The sequence below is a fragment of the Anthonomus grandis genome, chromosome 22, assembly GCF_022605725.1.
Source record: "Anthonomus grandis grandis chromosome 22, icAntGran1.3, whole genome shotgun sequence".
In the NCBI taxonomy this organism is placed as follows: domain Eukaryota; kingdom Metazoa; phylum Arthropoda; class Insecta; order Coleoptera; family Curculionidae; genus Anthonomus; species Anthonomus grandis.
In genome coordinates, this window is record NC_065567.1 from 3,240,006 (window position 1) to 3,267,421 (window position 27,416).

Consider the following 27,416-nt stretch of genomic DNA (forward strand, 5'->3'; position numbering starts at 1 on the left):
CCTAAAGCAACATATTTTGGTAAGTTAGTTCACTTAAAGCTTAAAATAACAGTTTTAGAATTTACAGTTTTTTTTTATTAGTATTTTTGTCTATTATTGTTTTAATAATTCCTTTAGCCTCGATAACAGAAATATTGCAATGAGAATCAAATTGTTTGATTCTAGATTTAATAGACTCTTTAGTTATGTCTTCATCAACTCCAAATATTACCCCTTTCGTAACTACCATAAATTTTGGAATACATCCCTCTAAGTTATTTTTTTAGAGCAATTGAATTTATAAGCGTATTTGCTGAATTTCCATCTTTAAAACTAACTCTTACTGGATACGACCTATGCTATCGATTCCTTTAATTTTATTGTCGAGTTCGGGATTACAAGAGAAAATAATATCATTGAATTTAATTGAGCTCAATTTACTCTTAAAATCTTATGATGGTTTATGATGGTGTCAAATCAAGTTCTTCTAGTTGCAGCCTGGCGCTTTTTATATAGTGCTTCCATGGTTCACTGGATGAAGTTCTCGGATTAATGTCGGAGGATTCTCTTCGCGCTAATATATTTTCGATCAATTCAAGATCTATGCATATTTGAGACATACCGAAACGCATAATAAAGTAATAGTATGTAGGACTGAGTTGTTAATTGTTACTGCTAACATATTAAAGAGCCTTGTTGGGGCGTTCAAAATGTTTTAACTTTTTGCTATAAAAACATGCATATTGACTTAGAATCTGCATTTTAATTTTTTTTTGCTTTCTCGGAATTAGAATAATTTTTGTATGTTATACGTGTGTAAGATGCTCTTTTTCATTTATTGGAATTCCCCATTCTTAAAAGAAAGTTTGTAACTTTATGCATAAATAACTATTTCCAATATTTACTTAATAAAGGCAGATTGTTCATATTATAAAAATTGCCAACGTCAGATTATAATTTTCATCTGACTCATATTGACGTTTTATTGTTTCCAAGATAAGAAACAAAATTAATTTAAAATATGTATGTACACTACCGCTCAAAAGTATTTGCCCACATATGGCTGTTTTAAAGTTATAACTAAAAATAATAAACCCATCAGTTATTCTTATGAAACGGTTTATTTATAACAAAATGAATATAAACAATACATTTTTCAATTAATTAAATTTAAGAAAATTAAATTTTGGATTCATCTACATGTCCGCCTCGATTTTTAATAACAGCTTCACAGAGTTTCGGTAGTCTTCTAATTAATTTGTCCAAAATTTCCTGAGGTATCTTGTGCCACTCTTCTTGGATGATCCTCCACAAGTCTTCTTTTGATGTGGGGCATAATTTTCGCACTTGTCTATCCAGTTCATCCCACAGTAATTCGATAGGATTGAGGTCCGGTGATTGTAGGGGCCATACTATAACTATCAGAAGATGTTGCCTTTGTAATTAACCTAAATATTGCTTGCACAATTTCGACGTGTGCTTGGGGTCATTGTCACGTTGAAAGATGAAGTTTTCCCCAATTATTCGAGTACCAGAAGGAAGTACATTGTCACTTAAAATTGTTTGGTAATCCTCTTTTCGAAGAATTCTCTCTATTATATATATATATTTGTTATCTTCGACCCCACACCATCACCGAACCACCACCGTGTTTAACTGAGGCCACCGTACAGTTCTCAGCGACCCTTTCATTGGCATAACGGCGAATAAAAACTTGCTTCTTCGTTCCAAAAACCTCGAATTTCGACTCGTCACTCCAGAGAACTTTTTTCCAGTCATCAATGGTCCGTTCTGTGTGTGATTGGGCCCACAAGTCTTTTCTTCTTAATAACATCCTTCAGTAGCGGTTTTGATACAGCTAAACGTCCTTTAAGACCAGCATTATAAAGTCGCCGTTTTACTGTCGAAACACTGACCGCTTTTTTACGCTCCTTGTCGATTTTTGCTGTGATTTCAGGGGCGGTAAGGCGTCTATTGCGTTTGCTTGTAATTATAATATTTAAATCATCACAACTTGTTGCCTTTGGCCTTCCCGATCGGGGTTTGTTGCTAATAGTCCCTTCTCTGGTGAATTTCCTAACATTATAATCGACAGTCCGCCTTGGAATTCCCAAATCCGTCGAAATTTGACGGTTAGTCTTTCCAGCTTTATGAAGTCCAATGATAATACCTTTTGTTTCTACCGATAACTCTTTTGTTTTAGCCATTTTAAAGAATGTTGAAAAACCAGCAAAGAAACGGTGACAATCGTCAATAAGCAAGCGAAATTATTTACTAATGTTACACAAAATCAATTCTTGAAGACTAAACACCTTTAAATGTTTCAAATTTTATCACACCTTTAAATGTTTAATATTTTAAAAACTATACTTAGTTATTATACTTTATAGTAATGGTAACTTCTGTTTTATGTAAGATACATGTTTATATCTCTTTTTAAAATAAAAATAATTGGCTTAGGGCATAAAAATTAAATTTACGCAGTTTTGTAGAGAAATGACATATCTGTTTTTTTTTGATACCTTATATTGTGCTTCCTAAAACCTTTCAAATTGATCCGATAAACAATTTTACTATACCAGACTACCGAGTTTTGTATAACATGTATGCTAATTTTGTATGCTAAGTATAATAAAAAGGATGATGTTATATACTAGTTAAAAATAATTTGATTTTAGATTTGTTATTCACTCAGTTGACTTACTCAAAAGCAACTACGCAAGTAGAATAAATTTTGAAGTAAATGGCACAACTTTTGTATTAACAGCAATATACGAGCCTCCACCAAGGACAGATGTTATAAATGATTTATTTCATATTTTGAAATAATAAGCTTTTCTAATATTGAAATTTTTGTTGGAGACGTGAATCTAAGTATTTTAGAACGAAATAGTAATCATATAGCTAATTACCCTTTTATGAACTCATTAGCATTCAAGTCATACGTTAACTCGGTCACAAGACTTCTTTCAAAAACTTGCCTAGATTACTTGTTTTTACTAATAACAAATACAGCAGTATGTTTATACACTACAAATAAAGCAGTATGTAGTATATTGTTAGTATTTAAAAGAAAAAATCTCGAAAACTTAATTTATCGTAGTCGATAATTTATATTTCTTTAAACTTAAAAACCACCAAAAATCTTAACTTAAAGCAGCATGTGAACTCGAGCACCGAGATTATCAGAATGTCGATTCATCGAAATATTTTAGGGCCCGATAACAAAGGTATTTCTCCTGACTCATTCGATAATCCCTTTGACCGGTAGCGGCTTTCGTAAACAAATAGATTGAAATAATAAATAGTTTTAATTCTTGGCCGGGTGATTTCTAACAATATACATATAGTAATATATATGTAAGAGTAAAAGTTAAACACTCATCATTTCCCAAAATAACATTTATATTCCCGTAATATTAATTATAACTTATATATTTATTATAATAACGAAATATTCGTAGCCAACAAAATATTCGACAAACTTCAACCGATATCTTTTTGTCACTGTTTTCTGCCTCGCTGCGATTCTTCACAGTCGTGGCTTATCGCTGACGCATCATTTTTAGAATTCCTTAACATTCGGCCATCCTCTTCTGATCTGACCTCAGATCCTAGTGGTTCCCCATCTGAAATAGATAAAGAACATGACATACTTCTGATAATCTTACCCTGTTCGAATATGAATAGGAATTTTCTTTGCACCCCAGAAACATTTAACATAAAATCATGATCAATGGACATATCGAAGCTTACGACTTCCAATCTTGTGCATAATGTTTGATCTTAGTACCTCTTAGTATGTACCCTTTTCATCAAACACCTCACATTTTATTAATCACAATTTGATGTTGTGCTTAGTATTTGGTGCTAATACCTCATAGTATGTACTCCAAATACTTACTCCAAAAAATATTACTCCAAATACCTCACATTATTTTCACGGTTTGGTGCATATTATGTAAACCTAGTACCTCATAGTATGTACTTATTTTACATAACTCACATTTAAATTTGCCCCTTCGGCCTTATCATGTTGTTAACCAAGTGAATTCTTACCCTTTAGTATAATCCACGGTTTCATCTTATCTACCGAGACCACTGTCTTCATCCGTCGAAAATTCTCTCTCATATCCTGGAGTTCGTACCTGTCATTTAAAAGGACATTAGTAACCTTGAACGGTCCTTTAAACTTAGCTAACAACTTTCTACTTGAACCAGTGCATGGTGCATCTGTCCTCAGGATCATTACAACCTCGCCCTTGTTGTATAATCGTGGTGGTTTTCGAAACTTGTCAAACCTTTCCTTTTGTTTTCTCTGATTTTCAGTCAACTTCTTTTCTTATGTTTTCCCATAGTAGACGTGAATAATTTCACTTCTGAATTGTAAGAGTAAAAGTTAAACACTCATCATTTCCCAAAATAACATTTATATTCCCGTAATATTAATTATAACTTATATATTTATTATAATAACGAAATATTCGTAGCCAACAAAATATTCGACAAACTTCAACCGATATCTTTTTGTCACTGTTTTCTGCCTCGCTGCGATTCTTCACAGTCGTGGCTTATCGCTGACGCATCATTTTTAGAATTCCTTAACATATAATAAATACTAATAATAAAATATAAAACTTAGAGACCATCAGGCCACATTTCTTTCTTATTATATGTTTGCATATTATCATATAGTCGACTGTTTTTTTTGTGCATTTTTTTGTGGAATGAGATGGAATTTGGAAGGGCGGTGGGGCAGTTTGGCATGGGTTGGGGTGGCGAAGGGTTGACATATACAATGGGGGATAATGTGGAAATCCTGCAGGATCGGCAATCTGAGGCCAATTTCAGTGTTGCTCATTTAAATCTTCGTTCCATAAAAACCGGTTTCGATGAATTTCTAAATTATGCCAGTAAATATGACTTTAATATTTTGGGAGTTTGTGTATTTGTGCAAACAAAATCAATCAAGTTCTTTCTAGTAACATTTCCCCATATAACTGATGAGTTTCAGTAGTTAAGTATAAAGTTTATTGCAAATAAAAGAAATATTGTATTAGTAAATATGTATAGACCACACTCTTCTAGCATGCCTACATTCCTTAAACTTGTTGAAGAATTTTTACTATATCTGGTCCATGCTATGATAGTATAATTTTTATGGGGGACTTAAATATAGATTTACTGAGACCAACTGCAATAACTCAAAACGTTAAGTATCTTTTGGAAGTATTCGATCTTCGGCAACTGATTAATAGCTCTACTAGAATCAACAATCGGTCTAATACCCTTATTGACGTCATTGTAGCTAGCAGTAACATCGAGTGTATTAGCTCTCAATCTACCTGTATATCGGAGTCCATATGTGATCATAATTTAGTTCAAGCGATTTTAAATTCACCAAAATCTAAATAATATAAAAAAGTTGAAGGTAAGTAAAAAAGGTCCAGGGACTACAATAGTATTAACATGACTTCATTTAGGGAGGAGGCCCAGCAGCTACAGTGGTATAATATTATATTTCTAACATTAATCAAAAAGTCTGATTACTTACCAATAATATTTCCTATTTAATAAATAAATACGCTCCGTTTTAAACAAGACTATATAAGGATAGACCATTTATGCCGTGGATAACGAGTATTATTAAATATCTAATTAAATTAAGAGACAAAGCTCGCAAAAAATATACTCTAAAAAAACCTAACTCTACTGCTTAAAATATCAAAATAATTAGAAAAACTTCACTTTTATAATTCAAATATATTTAGTCACTTTGAGACGGAATCTAATATGAGTCTTCTAACTGAAAATAAAACTGTCGATATTATAAATAAAATAGGGCCAAATGCAATAGATGGTGATCGAATTTCAATTAGAGATCTTAAACTGTGTCTTCCTTTTTGTCATAAGCCATTAGTCAATATTTTAAATTCCTGCATCTTAGAAAACCAATTCCCCTATGATTGGAAAAAAGCTATACTCATTCCCTCACCAAAAATACCTTGTCCAACAGATTATAAAGACATTAGACCAATAAGTATTCTGCCTGTCATTTCAAAAATCTTAGAACGTCACGTATATAACGAAATAGCCGACTATGTTTATAATTTAAAAATTATTCCTGATTGCCAGTCACGATTTCGTAAATCTTTTAGTACTATAACAAGTTTGATTAGTATTGTTAATGATATCAGGGCTAAAGAGGATCCAAAGGAAATAACTTGCCTAACTCTTTTAGATTTAACTAAAGCATTTGATACCATAGACGCTTTTGGCAAAACTGCACTTGTATGGCTCTTGTCTTAAAGATCGGTTACATTGTGTCCGAACGATGAATGATGGTGAATTTAAATTTTCAAGGTTTTTGTCATTTAAAAAAGGGGTGCCTCAGGGTTCCATATTAGGCCCCTTACTTTTCTTTTTGTATGTTGCGGACATGAATCGGTGCATCGAAAATTCTAAGCTGCACCAATTTGCTGAGGACTCCCAAATTTATAATTCTTTTAATATATCAGACGTTCAGGTGGCACATAATAAAATTAACGCCGACTTAAATCAGATATTATATTTAGATATTTATATTCGATTTCAATCTCAGCTTTACCTCCCACATTAAGAACAAAATTAAAATTGCTTAAGGTCGTTTAAAAAACTTATATCAATACAAGAATCAGTTACCATTAAACACCAAATATTTGCCTTGCAATTCGCTTGTACAGTCTTTAGTGGATTATGACATATTTGATGACATATGGCGACTCACTAACCATATCTAAGGACGGAGCAAAAGCTGCAAAATAGTTGTATGCGTTTTTTCTTTAATATATCGTATAGGGACCACATAAATCCTTATCTAAATTTACATTTTATATTTTATTTAAATATGAGAAATAGAAAGTGTCATATGTATAATTTAATTTACAAAATAATTAGATTAGGTCAGCCGTCATATTTAAGGGACTTATTTTTTTACTATGATTATATACACAATGTAAAAAATCCAAACTTGATTAGAATTCCATTTCATTGAACATCAGGTTTTAAAAAATCATTCCAGTATGTAGGCATTCATATGTGGAACAAGTTACCGGATTACATTAAAAATAGTTCACCAAAGAAATTTATTGCATATGTTAAAGAAATTCTTCTTAATTCTTAACTAACATAGACATTTCAACAAATTCACACCACCAAATTTTTATGAAAAATAATGTGTGTCTTTGTGTTTTTGCTGCCCTTTCTCCTCTCTGCCTATTGCACAAATTGTATCTATATTAATGTAATTGATATAGTCAATTATTACCCTATATTTTTTTGTCTTTAGCTTTTATATGTTTTTAGGGTTTAATAACTTATTTTCTTAATAATTATAATTGGGAAAGTATTTTTGTTTTAGTTGTAATTAGGTTAGTATGTTTTAACGGTCTGAGCAGCACATGCGCGCTAGCTCGGGTATGTGTTACGGTTGCTTTTATATTCGCAGTTCAGTCCACATTACTCTTAGCATTATGTAGATTCTTGTAATAAAAAAAATGTAATTTTTTATGTACAATGTTTAAGTGGTAATAAAAGTCTTTTGAATTTGAATTTAAATTTAAAATATATTTAATACCAATAATGTTTATTGCTAGTCCAATAGAAGAAATGCAATATAATTTGATAAATTCTTACAATAAGACTAAAACTAAATTGGAATTTCCTAAGTTTAGACGATTACTACAAGATTTCGGTTGGTCAATTGTGATGTATTAGATGTTGGAAACTTAATGAACGCTTTACAAACCTGCAATATAAAGCATAAAAAAATAAAAGATGTAACAAATAATCAAAAATGCCACATTCGAAAATGATAAAACTATGAACAATGGTTTTATTAGTATCGAAAATAAGTATAGAGAAAATTTTAATAGTCCATTTGAAGCTTCAAATTATTGTAATAGCAATTATATCAATGTTGAAGTAGAAATGGAAACAGCAATTCCACCACCACAATTTAAATAGGAATTGAATTCCCCAATAACAAAACCAATGTATTTTAACCATTAAAATATTAAAAAATAATAGTTTACCAGATTATGATGGTATTCAAGTTGATATCATTAAGCAGAAATATTTAGAAAGAATACAATATATATTTCTCTTTCTGTTTAAGATTTAAGGGGTGCTTTCAACCCCTCGTAAAGGGTTCCAGGTATTAGGGTGGCCTCTTAATTAATAAGTGACCCCTTTGAAATTAGGACTTCCTTATTCTTTTAAAAATATTATCCAAAACAGAGTTCAAAATACCTTTTTCATTTTCGCTGTTTCTACAATTTTGACAAGCTGTCATATCCGGATAAAAAATTTTAGCCACTTCAAATTTGCCAGTTATATTCAGAATTAAAAGACCTTTAAAATAAGGTATCACACGACCCCTCTTTCTATTTAAGATTTTAGGGGTGATCCCACCCCCTCGAAGAGGGTTACTGGTATGAGGATGCCTTGGTAAGGAAAAGTTGTCCCCCTCGAAAATAAAATCGACGTGTTTGAGATTTTTGTAAAAAAAATTTTTTTTTCATACCAAAAATACCTCTGTTTTGTTTTCGCTGGGACACCCTGTATATTTATTAATGTATATATACAGGGTGTTTCAAAAGTCATGGTCCAAACTGAAAGGGGGGGTAGGGGAGGCTATTTGGAATCACAATAACCCCCTATGTTGTTATCCGATTTTTGATGGTTTAGAAGTTATAGCTGTTTTTCACTTCTTTGCTATAATTTACTTCTGGCTTAAAAAATTATTTTTTTTTAATGTCTGAAGATTTATTTTTTAAATATATTTTTTTAGTATTTTATTTAAAAAATGTCAAGTCTTTTTAATAAAAGTATATCATAAAAAAAAATTGTATTATCGCTGTAGATAATCATGTTTAATTTTTTTGTGGTTTCTTTAAAAACAAATTTTACCGTTTTATTGAGGCATTACAGTACAGAAAGGCGCTGCAAGAATTTAAACCAATGTTTTAAAAATTCTTACAACTTATAGCCTTCCAATAGAAACGTTTAACTTAAAGGTCTTTATCTGTTTAATATAAGTTACGTAAATTTTTAGAAAAATGGAACGTAAAAGAAATAAAAGCTAAAATAAAACTTCGAATATTTTATTGGCATTTATTTAAAAAAGATGTTCAAAATGGCCGCCGCCGGCTCTTATACACAAACGACATCGTCTTATAAAATTTCTTTTTAAGTTTCTAAATGCTCGAGCATTGTTTCGTAAACTTGTTGCTGCATCTCGCAGTTTTTGACGAAGCTGAATTTCAATATTATTTTCCGTTTGGTATACAAGTTCTTTAAAGTATCCCCATAAAAAATAGTCAAGAGGATTAAGGTCAGGTGAGCGCGGCGGCCACGATACCACTCCTCCTCGGCCTATCCAACGATCTGGGTAAGCACCATTTAGATAGTCTCTGACTATTCGTGCACTATGCGCTGGTGCTCCGTCGTGTTGCAGCCACATTCTTGCCCGTAATTCCAGAGGCACATCTTCCAAAAGGTCATAAAGTTGGTGTTCTAAAAAATCTAGGTAGCTCTCTCCATTTAATCTGACTACCGGTCAGATTAAATGGAGACCACCGAGAATTCCTGCCCACAAATTTACACCAAATTGGTACTGGAAGCGATCTTGCCTTATTATTCTCGGATTTTCTACAGCCCAATAGTAAAGATTGTGAATATTAAATATACCAAGTCTTTGAAATGAAGACTCATCGGACCACAAAAAGCAGTCAAAAAGTCCGGGTCTTGCAGACAGCGTCGAAGAATTTCTCTGCAAAATGCTACTCTAGGCGCGTAGTCACGGGCTAAGAGGGCTTGAACACGTTGCACGTGGTATGGATGCTGGTTGTTCCTCCGCAACATGCGTTGTATCGTAGCTATAGCTAATCCAGTAGCTCTAGAAATTCGACGAATACTTGTAGAAGGGTCCGCCTCTATCAAAGCAAGCACCTCTTCATCATCCAACCGCGGTCTGCCTATTTGTTGTACATCACCAGGTATTTCTCCCCGCAAATATGAGTTATGTACTCGTATGAACACTCTGTGATCGGGAAAACGTTCACGATCCGGATAACGATCACGATACTCTCTTGCAGCAAGGCGAGCGTTCCCACCACACAATCCATAAATGTAATGCATTTCAGCATATTCCCGTGGGGTATACCGATCCGGCATCTCGATGCAGATTCATTATTACTTTAATGGTATAATAGGTCAGAAAACAGAAAAAAAATCGATTAACACTTTAGCTAAAGACAAACAGAAAACAATACAGAAAATACCAACAATAGTCGGTTTGGCTATTTAAAATGGTCCATGTGAGAATACCATTTTTGTTTGTGGCTCTTGATAGCATTCTGAATTCCAATTTGAAGGTCAAGCGCACTTAAATAGTACCAAATTTATGGTATGCAAGCAAAAAATGTGGTATGATTTTATTTCGTTTACGTTTCATTTTTCTAAAAATTTTCTTAACATGCATTGATCAAATAATAAATACTATAGGGTAAATGTTTTTATTGAAAGACTAGAAATAGTAAGAAGTTTTTAAACATTGGTTTAAGTTCCTGTAGGTCTTTCTGTACTATGTAGTGCTTCATTAAATTGTTAAAATTCATTTTTTAAGAATCCAAAAACAAATTAAACAAGATTTTCTGCAGCGAAACAAAAAAAAATTACACTACACTTTTATTAAAAAGACTCGATATTTGTTGGAATAAAAACAAAAAAATATATTTAAAAAATAAAGCCCCAGACATAGAAAAAAATAATTTTTTAAGCCAGAAGTGAATTATAGAAAAAAAACTGAAAAACAGCTATAACTTCTAAACCATCAAAAATCGGATAATAACATAAAGGGTTATTGTGATTCCAAATAGCCTCCCCTACCTCCCCTTTCAGTTTGGACCATGACTTTTGAAACACCCTGTATATATATACACATTTGGCGTATATATATATATACACGTTTGGCGAGTTGAATCTTACGGATTGAGTTTTAATGTATTAGACCTAATAGGTACCACACTAAAAGTATTCATTTAAAATACCAAAGTTTGGCGTAAATAAAATATTCATTATTTCTAGACATTTCCGCTAACTATTTGCTTACACATTTACCGATTTCATTTTTTTTTGAGAGAGAGAATAGAGAATTTTACGCTTTTGAATAGAGAATTTTACGCTGCTTACTATGATGTATCACACGATGGGGGTTCCCATTTGACATATTAAAGTGAGGTTAGCTGGAGGTGAGGAGGTGATTGACAGAACTTCGGTAAATGCATAATGAAACGTCCCCCTGTATATCTAATTTGACGTGTTTTTTTTTTTTTTAACGAATTAAGGGTGGATCGTTTTGAAATAAAAGCACTGTATATATATATATATATATATATATGTAATGTATATATATAATGTTCTTGAAAGATATAGAACTCGGGGTACTGCTATGGAGTCAGGGCAACTACAAATGTATTGAATGTTATGAACAGTTTTGGGACCAGTACTCTTTATAATATATATCAACGCACTAGTAAAGGTACAGGTGGATGGTCTACTAGTATAATAATAATCATAATAATTGTTTGGAATCATTGAAAACCCCTATTTGTGGACTGTACATCACTTTATTTACTTAAATCTTGGTTTATTTGCTGGACAAAACAAATGCGTGCATTCTCACTTTCGGACAAGAGACTGAGTTATGCAATGTTGTCACGTTTAAAGCGTTTTAATTTTTAAAGAAAATTAAAACGCTTAGTGCATTTAAATCGTCTGGGTCCTGAGTAACCGGACACAGGGGACGCGAGTTCAGTATTCCTTTAATTTGAGTCAAGATAGTAGAAAATTCTTCGAACGTAAGTCTTGTCTCACCAATAACCCTTTTAACATGATGTTTAACACTCTTTATTCCGGCTTCCCATAAACCACCGAAACTGGGAGAGCGAGCCGTTATAAAATGCCACCGAATTTGCTCTTTGGCAGCGTTATTTGAGATACAGTTTAAATTATTATTTAAAAATTCATATAAATGTATGATTTCATTGTTTGCTCCTACATAGTTCAATCCATTATCGGAATATATGTTAGTAGGTCTACCCCGTCTGCTAATAAATCTTTTTAATGCAGAGATAAATGCTTCTGTAGTGAGACTAGGTATCTAGTTAAATTGTATAATTTCAATATGCACAGCTTTCGTGCTCATGCATATAAATAAGCAGATGTAAGCCTTAACAATTTTTGCCCCACGCGTAACTCTATCTTTCAAAAGAAAAGGACCACCAAAATCCGTACCAACATTTGAGAACACAGTAAAAGGACTTAAACGGACCTTAGGAAGGTCTCCCATTAAATACTGATTAGAGTCTTTCGGACAGGCTCTAAAGCAGGTTATACATTTCCGGATAATACCTTTACAGGCATTTCGCCCAGAGATCAGCCGGTACCTTTCCCGAATAGAAGATAATAAGGCTTGAACGCCACAATGAAGTAAACGCTTATGTTCATGTCTCAAAATTGAATTAGTTAAAATATGACTACTGGGTAAGATAATTGGGTGTTTTTTTATCATAAGATTGATCTGAATGCCTAATCCTACCACCTACTCGTAATATACCATTTTCAAAAAATTAAGTGATAATATTTTACTAGACTTGTGAATTTCTTTACCTTGACTTAAATTGGCACATTCTTGATTAAAAGAAGTAACGCTTCATTTAATTCTTGTGGCTGTAAAGGACCACAAGTTTTGGTCATTTTATCAACTTTCAAATTAGAAACAAACCGTAAAATATATGCAGTTACACGTAGCAATGTTGTAAGAGAAGAGAATTTTGAAATTAAATTAATTATTTCACTACTTGAACTCAATACAAGGCAAGAAACGCTACGTTTTTCTGGAATTACAGCCATATCAAGCACAGAAAATTTTAAACTCTATTCAGAATTGGGTTTTAAAAGCTAGTCAGGACCATGCCACCATAAATTCGAATTACTTAAAAGTTCAACAGAAGTACCACGTGACAGCAGATCAGCTGGATTATCAATTGACATAACATGATTCCTATCTTGAAAATTTGTAAGACTTCTTATTTCGCTTACCCGGTTGGCTACAAATGTCTTAAATTTAGTAGATTCATTTCTTATCCAAGACAAAGTTATTTGGGAATCAGTCCAATAATAGAAGTTATTAAACTTTATTTCCAACGACTCTGTAATTTTTTTAACTAAATTAGCTAATAATAGCGCTCCACACAGTTCAAGTCTTGGTAAACTAAGTTGTTTTAAAGGAGCGACCCTTGATTTTGCGCACAGCAAAGTTGAACTAGAAGTCCCAAATGATGTTAAACATCGTATGTACAGACATGGCCCATAGGCCTTAATGGAGGCATCAGAAAAGCCATGTAATTCGATTTCAACATAACTTGAGATTATTGAACATCTTGGAATCTTAATTTCAGCAATGAAAGGTAAGTTTTTATATAATTTTAGCCAGGTATTAATAATTTCAATTGGAATATCGTCATCCCAACCAACTTTAAGTTTCCAGAGATCTTGCATAAGAAGTTTAGCAATGATTATTACTGGGCCCAATAAACCCAAGGGATTGAATATTTTACAAATTACAGATAAAATTCCCCTTTTTGTTACCTTGTTTAAACCCTTAGAAGAGTTAGCCCCCAAATTCAATTTATAACATATTAGATCCTTATTAGCATCCCAAAATATGCCCAAGGTTTTATTTGCTTCATTCTCACCTATATTTAAAATATTTACATCCAAATCTTTATTAGTTTCAAATTCGGCCAAACTTTCCTTACAATTACACAGAAATTTTCTTAATTCAAACTCATAATTTTTTAATAAATCAACAATATTAGCTTATACAATTAACAATTCATCTTTAGACTCAAAACCTGTTAGAAGATCATCCATATAAAAATCTCTTTCAATTATTTTGGACGCAACCGGAAATTTAGCTTTGTTCTCTTCTGAGATTTGAAATAAGCACCTTACTGCAAGATATGGTGCCGAAGCAGTACCATATGTTACGGTATTCAATTTATAAATCTTTATCTTTTCATTGCTATTTGACCTTCAAAAAATCTTTTGATATTCCCTATCATTAAAATCTACCCAAATCTGACGATACATTTTGGAGATATCACCCGTCATAACATAAGAATGAACTCTAAATCTACCTAAAATAGCAAAAACATCCTGTTGCAACGTAGGGCCTACAAACTGAGCATCATTTAGCGACAAACCTGTAGTCGACTTTGCCGATGCGTCAAAGACGACTTTACATTTTGTGGTTAGACTGTCCTGTCATTCTTTATTATATATGCATTTGTGGGTATTATACAGCATGATGTGGAATATAATACCCAAAATTAATATTTTTATCATCGATCTCTGACATATGGCTCATTTCAATATATTCAGTCATATTCAGACATAATCTTTTTTAAATCTGGATTCTTCTCTAATTTATTTTCTAAAAGTTTAAATCGTCTTAGAGCCATGCCATGGGATTCCCCTAATTCACATAAATTTCTCTTAAATGGAATTTTAACAATAAACTTTCCACCATCATCTCGAGAAATTGAATTTTTAAAATATTCTTGACAGTAATTTTCAGAATCGCTAAAATTATGTTTATGCTTTACTAATTCTTCCAAATCCCCCAAAATTTAACCAGGTTTTTGTCTAATGATTCTTCTAAATTAACACTCAAACAATTTATTGAAACTGAAGAAAAGGTAGCATTTAAATTCCCTGCAATAATAAACCCGAACTCTGTTTCTTGCAAACTTAAAGGTAAATTAACCCCGAGACGGAAGTGCCCTGCCTTAATTATTTTCCAAAAGAGATCAGATCCTAATAAAACTTCTATATCCCCAGAAATATTAAAATTTGGATCGGCTAGTACTATATCATCAGGTATCCTTAAATTTTGCTTCTCAAAAGACATCCTCGGTAATTTATCTGTTATTTCAGAAATTACTAAACAATTTAAATTTTCTTTAAAGGCATTATAACAAGAATTTATATTAATATTTACTTGACCTTTAATATTAGTTAGTAGTTGCCCTACACCTTTAACTGCATGATTAATTTTTGACTGCTCTATATTTAATTTAGTACACAAATTTTCCGTAATAAAATTACTTTGCGAACCGCTATCTAATAAGGCACGCACTACAACGTATTTATCTTTATTTGTTAAACGTATTAATGCAGTTGACAACAGAACCTGAGAAAACTCTCCTAACGATGAAGTCTTGGCAACACCGCATTGGGTGATATTTGTATGGAGTGTAGTCGCCAGCGAGGCCAACGGCGGTTCCTGGAATTGTTGATTTTCTGCAGCTTCACCTGACTTGGGATGGGAGTTATTTTCACCACCGGTAGTGTTAAAGGACTGAGTGTTAGAATTTTTAAATGTTTCTAAATGGAGTAATGAATTGTGTGGTTTTTTACACTTAAAACAATTGTATTTATTACATTTCCAGGAGGGATAAGAAGCACGTAGACAATTTAGACAGAGTTTTAACCTTTTTGCTTCTTTTACGATATTCAATATTTAGATTTAAAAAGGACTGACATTTAAAAATCGAATGGTTAGCATTACAATATGAACATTTAAATTTTTTATCATTAGTAGTGTTGTTAGTTGATACATGGGTGGTGGAATTTTGCCTCTTAAACATCTTATTACTCCTATTTGTTTTATTATATTTTTCATCTGTTAAATTGCAAGAAAGTTCAATTTTTTCAAGCATCTCACACTTTAATTTAAGAAAATTATTTAAATCTTCCATTGTAGGCAAATCACCTATGTATTTATAGGTTTCCCAATCACGACGTGTAACATGATCAATTTTTACTTATGATCAAATTTACTACACATTATATATATAATTAATCTATCCCATGTCTCAGTTTTTTCCCCAAGACAATTCAATGCCCTTAAGTGCTTCGTTATATTGTCATATAAATTCCTAATTTCAACATATGATTCTTTTAATATTTGAGGATATTCAAATATGGCACGAACATGGCTATATATATAATATTTTTATAGAATATGTAGCTTTACTCACTTTATTTATTTAACTACATATCCTGCTTGATTGGACCAATGTTTGGGATCATTGAAAACCCCTATTTGTGGACTGTACATCACTTTATTTACTTAAATCTTGGTTTATTTGCTGGACAAAACAAATGCGTGCATTCTCACTTTCGGATGACAAGAGACTGAGTTATACAATGTTGTCACGTTTAAAGCGTTTTAAATTTTAAAGAAAACAGTTGGCCATAACAATAATAATAATAATAATAAATGTAAATTTACAAAGATAGTATACAATCATTTTAATCTCCAAAAAATCTAAAAAACACACAGAAACAAAAACGGCGCATTCTAGCTTTAAAGAAGCTACTCTACTAAACCTTGTTAATTCAGATAAGACTTTTAGATTAACAACTTAACATATTCGCGAAATCTCATATAAGCCGAGTGGTTCACCTTCTGCTTATATAAACTTCAGTGCCTTGAGGTTGGAAGCTAGGAATCTGTCCAAGGAATGTTGCCATAGCTATCTTACAAGAGCAGAAAATTCTATTATCAATGACAGTAAATATTTCTGGAAGTTTGTTAGTTCACAGTCCAATAATGGTAATACTAGTCTTCCAAGTGAAATTTTTCTTGGTGACTCTAAAGCTGACTCTGCCCTTTCTATTACTGAATTGTTTGCTTCACACTTCTCATCTGTTTACAACACTAGTATGTTAAACACTGCAGTGGGAACTGGAACTGCTTTAAATAATCATGATTCTGAAATATTTAACTTAGTGTCTGATGTATTAATAAGCCCTAGTGATGTTAAATGCTCTCTTTTTAGACTAGACATCAACAAAGCCGCTGGACCAGATCTTATACCCAATAGAGTGCTAAAAGAATGTTGTCATTCACTCTATCTACCTCTTTATTATATTTTTAATCAATCTTTATTACTTGGCGAGTTTCCCAATCATTGGAAATTATTAAATGTTTGTCCAATCAGCATCTTATCGTCTATTCCTAAACTTTTCGAGCACTGTGTGGAAAATTTTTTATCTAAAGTTTTTCAAGAGATAATTGTTGATCAGCAGCATGGCTTTATTAAGGGACGTTCAGTCAAAACAAATATTTTCTTGTTTACCAACTATATCTTTAAATCTTTTGGAAAAAGCTGTGAAACTCATGCCATTTACACAGACTTCAGTAAGGCATTTGATAAAGTCAATCATACCGTCTTGCTAAACTTGGCATTTGTGACTCTTTATTACAATGGATTAAATCATATTTAACTAACCGTGAGCAGCAAGTAAAAATAGGAAGCTGAATTTCTTCACCATTCCAGACATCTTCTGGAGTTCCTCAAGGTTCCCATCTCGGACCCCTGCTTTTCAGTCTTTTTATTAACGATCTTGGATTTCTCCTGGAATCCCACTTCCTGCTTTTTGCCGACGACCTAAAAATCTACAGGCAAATTTCTATTCCAAATGATATTATTACTTTGCAAAATGATATAAACACATTATATTCCTGGTGCCAACAAAATGGCATGCTACTTAACATAATTAAATGTTGTTTTATTGAGATTTAGTAGACAAAAGGGTCTTCATGCTGTTAATTATTTCATTAACAATGTTGCATTAAAAAGTGTTAAATTGGTTAAGGATCTAGGTGTTTATCTAGATCCAAAGCTTAGTTTTTCTTACCATTTTGATATTATGATCTGTAAGGCAAATAAACTCTTTAAATAAAGGCTTTTTGAGGAGATCATGAAAGGATTTTACAAACATTCCGGCCCTAAAAACATTATACCTATCTTTAGTTCGATCGAATCTTGAATTCGCAAATATAATCTGGTCCCCTTGTTACCAAAACAACATATCTCGAATTGAAAACATCCAATCCAGATTTATAAAGTTTGTAAATAAATACAGACTATTAAAATCTGGGGTAGTTCTTAGTACGGAGCAAACTATTTCTTATTTGTCTATTACTGCATTGTCACTTAGAAAAGAATTTTATAATGTCTGTTTTGCTTACACTGGTACTGAGTGGCCTAACCAGATGTCCTGAGTGTTTGGCTCTTTTCTCAATCTATATCCCATTTTATTCAACTAGACCTTCTGCATATTCCTTTTTGTCGAACATCATATCAGTTAAATAATCCAATAAATAGGATTTCTGCAACTGTTAACAGGTATGTAGATGATTGATTTCTTTTGCAGTAATTTTGAAAAATTTAAGAAATGTGCACATGATCTTAGTTTAGTTTTCTATTTCTAGATATTTAATAGATAATATTATAAATTATGTATGCCTATTGTGTATTACCTTAGAATGTTTATGTAAACGTTGATAGTAATAAATAAAATAAAATTATTTATAATATGAAATATTGTTATATCTAAGAGTAAGTAACATGATTTAATACTGCACATACAGATATTTCACATCTCGATGCTTGATTGTATCATTATGAAAATAAATATTATATTTTATAGTAATATTTTTTTGTAATTAGATACTGTAATTCTATATTTTGTTAGTAACAAAATATATAAAAAAAACATAGGAGAATTATTCGTGTATCCAAAGTTCATGAAATAAATTTTTATTAAAGAGTTATTGTTTTCTACAGGCCATACTCTAAAATCTTAGAGATTTCCTTATAAGCTGTTTATGTCATTTATGACAGGCGATTTTTTTTATGATGATATTTGATGTTTTCATTATTTATAGTTTTTTTTACCTCGATTAAATAATAACAGAATTGCGTACGCGACTGTCTTCTTTCTTACAAACTGGGTCGATGGTCATCTGTTTTCACGAACGGTATTCGCGGCGTAGCAAATCTCGATACACTGTCCTGTCCGTAAGCCCGTTTCATCCCAAAATTATTCCAAATATGCTGGAAATCGATATCGGCAGAAGGTTCCCCTCCTGCAACAAATTTCTCCTTCTTTCTTCCTTCTAAGTGCTGCAAATCCTTCAGTCCAGATTATCGAGTCCGCATGTGAGTTTGGGAATTGCTAGGCTTCTGAGATCCTCGGCAAGCAACTCCTCCTGTAATCTCAAACGTTCTTATAGGTTGGCTTTTCATGTGACGCCTCTTTGGTAACCAGGTAGCAAATCTTTCTACCAGTCTCTTCATCGGTTATCTTGAGTGCTTCCGACTCTAGAGTTAGACCGGCGCAGCTCTTGAATTTTTTCGAACTGTCTACAAAAAACCTCAGCTACTCCTCTAGATGCCACACAATGTGCCATAATATATTCAGCTTCAGCATTAAACGAATCATGCTGCAATTCGCAGGAACGCCATCATCAGGACTCCTTCAGCTATTAGAAGGATAGGCCATAAATTCATCGAAAGTCAAATCCGACTCTAATTCAATTTGCCGCAGTCGGTTAAAGTGAATGACTCGAGCTTTACCTCTCGGCGGCTTTTATATTTTGTAAAGAGCATTATTGATGGCTTCCAGAACTTTATATGGCCCATCCCAGGCAGTTTGAAATTTTGATGACAAATCCTTTCGGGTCATATGGTCATAAAGCCAAACCAAGTCACCGTTGTTGTACCTCTGGCCTTTGGCATTGACATCATATTCCCAATATATATCCGATCGCTAGCATCTTGAATGGAAATGCAAACTTTACTATGAATGACATCGATTCTTCTGCAAAGTGCACTGACGTAGTCTTCCCCGGGGCAACATCGGTTATTAGCGGGCAACCAAATTGCAGATAGCATGGGAGACGGAGTTCTCTGCCCATCACTACTCGAGACGGAGACTGATACTATTACACCCTATTTTAAACTTTAAAAAATAGATATTTCTAAGTATATAAAACAAAAAAATAGCAAATGCGGTATTTCTTGATCTCAGAACATTATTTTCTACCAAAATACTTAATAATATACCAATTATCCTATTTGAAATAAGAAAATTGTACTATGAACATAGATCCGCTGATGCTTCCTGAACGCGATATCATTTTTTTTTATTTAATAGTGTTATTGTGCTATAAGCGACAATAATTTAAAAAAAAATATTTTATTCAACAAAAAAAAATTAATACTGCTGTTAAAATACCTGTTTATAATAATTGTTCAAGAAGTCTACCTTTATATTGTAAGCATAGTCTAGCCCGGGTATGTGGCTTCTCTGCATAAACTAAACTTCTAATATGTCTCCACAAGTAAAGATTCAAAGGATGTAAACCTTTCAAACATCATGCAAGGAATCAACCCATCAATCCCACTTCTGTTTTATTTATATTTTCCTATTCCTAAACCTAATCATTCTTAGCGTATTTTAAATTTGTTCCTATATGAAAGCCTTCATTGTTTAACTTGGTGATGTTTGATAATTGATGATGATGATTTCCCTGCAGTACGAGTGATGTCGGCATACTACCGAAAAATTAATAGTAAATGGTCAAAAAACTAGAATTTTAATAGAACTCTTAAACGCAATAAATATTAGAAATTGTTTAAACACGAATATTTAAAATCAATATAAAGCGACACACCTGACCCGTTACTATCGATATTCCTTAAGTGGACCACCGTTATTAACTAGAATTTATGCCTTTAAGCCAATTTTTCAATTCTTTCTTAATTATATTTTTATTTTGTTTGTGAGATACTAATTGCTACTTTCTTTTAATTCAGAGCACTGGAAACATGCCATACAACGTTTTACAATACAAGATGTGATTGTTGTGAGAATGAAAAGTGGTTCCACAAAGAATTTAGATTTCCGTCCCCGCCGTTGGAGAATTCTGGGAGACACAAGCCAATTAGCCTCAAAGAACGAACCGACTATCTTTCATTATCCCTATCGCCCCCTGGTTCTAGGAGCGAGAGCGTTTTTTTGAGAGATTACCCATCACTGTAAGTAATAAATAATGGCAGGTTAAGATATTTTTACCAAAATAACAATTAAAGTAACATTTCTAAAAAAAAACAAATATTTTCTATGTTAAGGAGATAGTATTACAAAGAAACAAACGGTATATAAATATGGTAATCAAAATGGTAAATTACTTTAATTTGTAATGAATTAATTTAGAACTAAAATGGTGATAACCAAAAATGGTTTTTAAACGAGATAAAAAAATATCTCGGCTGACTCAAGTAAGGTTTGGTTAATGCAAGATTTTTTTTTTGGTCTAAAGCGCCACTAGTTTTCCTTTATAAGTAAATTAAAAATGTTGTTTATGTCGTTATAAATTTCACATTATCTTATATTATTTCATATAGATTTAAGAAAACTTATTTTACTAATTCTTAGTAAAATAAGCTACTTAAATAGTAAGCAACTTAATTTCTTGAATCTACATTATGCATCTACGATTGAAATTGTAATGTTCTAGCTACTATTATCATCCTATCTGATATATGACGTTGATGTCAAAATATTAAAATAGGGTTTTTAATTTATAATTATTCATTAAAAATCAGCACAAGTTAGATACTTCAGGACTGAGGAAAATAGCGAGGTTTAAAATACCTTCAAAATGGTGTGCTTCCGGTGGCGCCATGAGCAAATGTTTACGATGGGATCGTGTGGTCTCAGGTTCGAATCCTGTTATATGGGCATGGTTGGTTACGTGCCAATATACCAATATTACCAATTAATTAATTAATACCAATAACCAATATTGGTTCGTGATTTGAAATCCACGTTAAATTGTAGGTCCATTAGGAAATAAATAAAATTAAATGTAATTTGGGCGGCTGTAAGAGGTATTATGCCTGATCGAAGACCCTATTTCTATAAGACTATTTAAAAATTAAAAAGACAGCGTTTTAAAAAATCACATGTAGCTAATTGTTAGACTTAAAAATCCAAGTAATTTAGAACAAGGCTTTTACAACCTAAGAAGAAAATTTTCTTAATTTTAGCCGGAAACTTATTAACTACCAATTATAACAATTATCAGTACGAAGACGAATATTATAGTTTTATAGAAGCTCAAAATTACTGCGATGAATATAATTCTCAAGATTTTTATGTAGACAACACGCACATATTTATCAAAATCATAATTCCTATTAAAAGTTTGATTATAACAGCCACCAATCCAGACATGCGCCTATGATTTTGATAGTTCTGAAATAACTGACAATTGACACATAAATGCTATAAATATTTTATCCTTAAGAAGAATAATTTAATATTTAAACGTCACATGGAATAACATATCACAATGAAGTTGCTTATTGATATGTCTATATCTTTGTCCTTTTTTTTCTATATATATTTTTAGTTTATTTTACATCAATGGTTACAATAAATTTAATCTTTTCAATTTTTCACAAAAAATATGGCCGTTTAATTGGTGCAGACTTATTAAGCCTAAGTTAAGTTATTAAGTTAAATGCAAACATAAATATTAATGAAAGGAAAATAAAAACTCCTTACACAGAAATTCCAGTTATTTATAAAAACCGCCAAAATACAATCCGCTTAATTTTGAGATTTTTTACTTAAGTGAGTTTAAATAAAGTTTTAATAACAGTTTCTCCTAGATCGCAACAAGTTGTTGAAGTCCCAGCAACAATTGAGAACGGCAATTTTCCCATAAATTTTATTATAATCTAGAAATTTCTAAAGTAATACATTTAAGAAAAACCCTAAGTTTTGACCCATCAACATCTACGATATAAATTTTGCGCGAAAAAGTAAAACCTGAACACAATAACTTTCTTAAAAAAAAAATTCAAAAATCTCCGCTTAATCCAATATAACGCGCAAAAAAAGACATAATTCGAAATCTCTGCTTAGAGTATATACATATTTTATTTCGAGAAAATTCCTCTTACCTTTATAAATCAAATGGAAGCCGATAACGAAACATCCCATTTTTACAGAGTGATGCAGCTATCCCGAATTACATAAACAGGAAATTAAACAACACATTTTCGTTTCCCAAAATTCGTTTTCCCCTTGGTCCAGCCCAATGGGTTTGACCTCAATGAGCGCATAGTTGACGATAAATATCCCTTACCCTTAATTTCCGACATATTAGATAAACTCGGTAGAATTCATTACTTCGCGACACTTAATTTGGAACGATAATTACCATAAAAACTGGAGGGATAATATCAAAATCCAATTGGATACGTAGGAATTTAAAAAAAAAAAATCTGATATTTGCACACGTTCAATCGAAGGCATGAAGCCGAACCCTGATTAAGTTATAATTATAATAGTAACAAGGAACTATAGGAGTTTTATAAAAGACTTCGTCAAAATAACAAAAAGTGTGACGATTTGTCTAAAAAAATAAATGGGGACTGTCGTCACAAAATAGCCCACAATACCGAATTCATTAAATTATTCAATTTCTCCAATACTACAATATCCAAATTTCACCAAACCATTAATTTTGACCACACATGCCAGCAACTACGCTCTTCAAACAGTTCTGTTGAAGATGTGAATTGAAGATGTAAGAACCAGATGTAAATTAAGAGAACACGATTTCGAATTTATCTACAAAAAAGAAAAATACCAAAGCAAATGCACTATCTCGAATTTGTTTAATTTCTATAGAACATGAAAGTGTTCACAATAACCAAGTAGACCTTAACTTAGATATTGTTTAGTCCTTAGATTCCTATGACCCAAATAACGTCGATGCGTCCGAAATAACAACGATTTTACAAACACTCGAATTACCACGCCTAAAACCACAAATTAAAATCCTAGAAAATATTCAACTAGTTCCTCCAAGAAATTTGGGTCCCAATATAAAAAAAATAAAAACGAATAAATTAGGCTTTATTTTATATTCGGCGAAGGGCAGCGAATGCTGTTAACTTAACCGAGTACACATAAAATTACAATATTATTATAACTGCTATCAAAAAAGCAAATAAAACATACAGAAAATCGTTTTAACTAATGTAAGTACCTTAGTTCTTTTATAAGTGAGCGTGCATATTAGGACCTAATAAATTTCCCCTCCACCCCTTTTTGATTTTCAGTCCTCGGCTTGATGATTTAATAAGTTTTGTAATCGCGAAATCGGTCGTCACAAAATAAAAATAAGAATTTTTTGGACGTACTTTAATATTCTTGAAAATTTATATTGCAAAAAATGTGCCTATTTCGGGGTGCTTTGATTAGCTCATATAAATATTTTAAAGTAAAGAAATTACTTTAAAAAAAATAATTTTAATAATTTTAATTAAGTTACATCAACAAAACTTTTATAAAATTCAACAAGTATATGTATACTAGGAGATGACTGCAATATTTCTATTTCATCAGGATGTTTAACATAGTCTTTATAAATCTCCATTTATATCGGATTAAGAAGTATATTAAGTTAGTGTGTATATAAAGTTATTTAACTAACTTAATATGCAAAAAAACAAACAAAAGTTTAGACTTAAAAAAAGAAAAAAAACTCACCTAGCGCATGACCGACTTGACTTAACAATACAAATACTTGAAAAAAAAATGATATTCTACAATAATAGCAATATAAATAAAATAAATTAAATTTAAAATTGAGCCTAAGTTGAACAGTCATTAAGTACTCTATTTTATTATTGAGTTTCAACCAATTCTGTTTTTAATCTATTTTTGAAGACTTGTTAACATAGTCACTAATATTATATGTATTTATTAGCTTTGATGCACAGAAAGAAAATGACCTTTGAAAAATTGCAGTGCTGTGACGGGGTATATACAATTTTAAAATCGTGCGTGTTGTTTGGTTATGTCTGTAGATTCCTATTTTAACTTTATTACGTAAGTAGGCTGGTTAATTGTTTTTTAAAAGTTTAAACAAGAAACAACAATAATGAAGTTTTTCTCTATTTTGCACATTGAGCCAGTTTAATTCTTTCAGCTTGCAAGTTACGTGATCCCGTCTTCTTACCCCATAACCAAAGTAAATGCAAGAATTTTGTATTTTTTGCAGTTTGTACCTACTAGAAATATCAAGACATGGTCCAAAAACAACATTAGAATAATTACTGAAAAAATGCACAACTTTCGGGAATAAACCATAAGAAAAGAGCTTTGCCAAAAGCAAATTATGGTGAAGAGTATCGAAGGCCTTGCTGAAATCTAACAAAACTAAAGTTGTTGTCTCGCCCTTATCGTAATAATCAATAATATCGTCCAAGACTCCAAGAAGAGCTGAGACAGTACTAAAACCACGACGAAATCCTGAGTGCGATTCCGAGAGCAAATTATTTTTATCAATGTATTCAATCACCTGCTTATATATAATCTTGTCAAAAATCTTGGACAATACAGACAGTAGGCTGATTGGTCCTAAATCAGAACAATCATTCGGATTAGATATCTTAGTCAGTGGCAACACTATTGCCTTTTTCCATAAAGAGGGAAATTCACCTTTCTCGATGCAAGTATTAAAAATGTGAGTTAACACCGGTATGACACTGGGACAGTACATCTTAACCATCTCTAATGACAGACTATCAATGTCACTGGCATTCGATTTTATTTTCGAAATAGCTTCAGATACGCCACCAGTATCCACCAGTTCTAGATCGAACCTTTGATCCGTGACTTTACCACCCAGCTATTCTCGAATGGTCTCCGCTGTAACTGGTGTAAACCTTCCGGATTTTTTAAGCTGACCGGTGGGTTTGAAGTAAAATTGCTCTTTGCTTTACTATAAATATTAAGATTGTTCAAACCATTCCAGAGCGCCTTCTTATTCCTATGTCTGTGCAAAAAATTAATATAGGCCTTCTTTTCATTTTTAGCTGTAGATGTAGACATGTTACAAATATTTTTATAAGCTTCCCAAACACTAGACTATTTAGTTTTTTTATACGCGAAAGTAGTGAATTTCTATATTTTTTTATTTCTTTTAAAGCGTCTGTAAACCAAGGTGGCTTTTCGGCTTTGTTACCCTAACCGTGGTGAAAGGTGCATGCCTATCAAAAAGTTGCGGACGAGTATGCGTACACTGTACCTTATCATCTAGTTCCGTCAAACTAAACACCTCACCCCAATCTACTGCGTTAAGATCGGAATCAAAAGCAGCCCTATCTAAATTTCTAAATGTGACAATAAGTTGATGGTCGAAGTGCTCATGCATATCTTTATGTTCAACATCACCTATTAAAAGATTTTTATTTGACAGAATTATGACATCAATTAAACTTGCTTTCTGCTTTGAAAACCTAGTCGGATTTTGAACCACTTACTTAAAATTAAATGATTCTAATAGAAAATCAAACTGCTAAAACAAATCCACTTTATGAACTCTCAAATTTGTCCTCACGTAAACCCAACTCCTCCACCATACTCAACTATTTCAATTTCGTTATCTAAAACATTTTGTGAAAGCCAACTTTTCGTTATTCCAAAAATATCAAGGTTTAGTGTATAAAGAATCAATTTTACTTTATCAACCCTATATACTAAGGAACTTATGTTGACGTGACCAGGAAAAGGACTAATAAGGAAATAAGACAAATTACTTAAAAAGTTCTTCCAATATAGCCTCATTTTTGATATGGATTGGCTTATCGCTTTTATTTTTTCTTACCAAGGTTCTGCCATCACGATGCCACACATATCGATACCCCAAGCCCTTTACTTGCTTTGCCTTCTTAAAAAGCGTGTAGTTTTCCTTAGTCATCTCCTCATTTATAAAAATGGGCGTGGTCTTATTGCCAAGACCTATGATACTCAGAGTAAGTCTTCCTTTCCTTCGCCTGGCCTTTAAAATTTCATGTTTGATCTCCTTGCTTTTTAGGAGGGCAATGGTCTTCACACCTGCTTTCGTGTTAATATTTTTAACCACTTGAACTTCTGATAGAGGGTCCTCCAAAAAATCAAAAAGATGACTAAGTTTGTTTTCTGCCCCCTTATCCTCCTCGTCAACCACAAGGCCGGTAATGCAGAGATTTCTATCAAGCTTCCTGATCTGATCAACAACTTTTCTACTTCTTCCCTCAAAACTTGGTTGTCTTAAGAGAGATTATTCACCATATCGGTTAAAGTCTTAGTTCGTAGTTTTTCTTCCTCATACTTTTCACTGAGAAAATCTACTGATCTTCTAACCTCTCGCATTTCGTTTTCTAGGTCTTTTATCATCTCCTTAAGCTCCAAGTCTCCTGATGTTTTGGATCCCGATGGTTTGGACGGTAGTATTGATCTTCGCGGCTGTGTTTTACGTATAATATCGATTTTAACATCATTCTCACATAATGTCAAAGTCGACTTGTTTCTGCTAAGTTTTTCTTTTTCAATTTTATTCATCGGGAAAAGTAATTCATTCGCCTTTTTTTGTTCAATTCGGCTCTCCCGTATCTAGTTTTAGGTCA

General features: G+C 32.2%; 1 protein-coding gene across 1 annotated transcript in view; it reads left to right on the forward strand.

Moving 5' to 3' along the window:
* LOC126749200 (SRSF protein kinase 3-like) overlaps positions 1-27,416 on the forward strand; it is a gene marked incomplete at its 5' end in the record, with an annotated part of 130,290 nt that overhangs the window by 13,867 nt on the left and 89,007 nt on the right. The window contains one exon of the mRNA XM_050458886.1: positions 20,760-20,981. Coding sequence (XP_050314843.1) covers positions 20,760-20,981 — 222 coding nt within the window. The remainder of the gene's footprint in view (positions 1-20,759; positions 20,982-27,416) is intronic.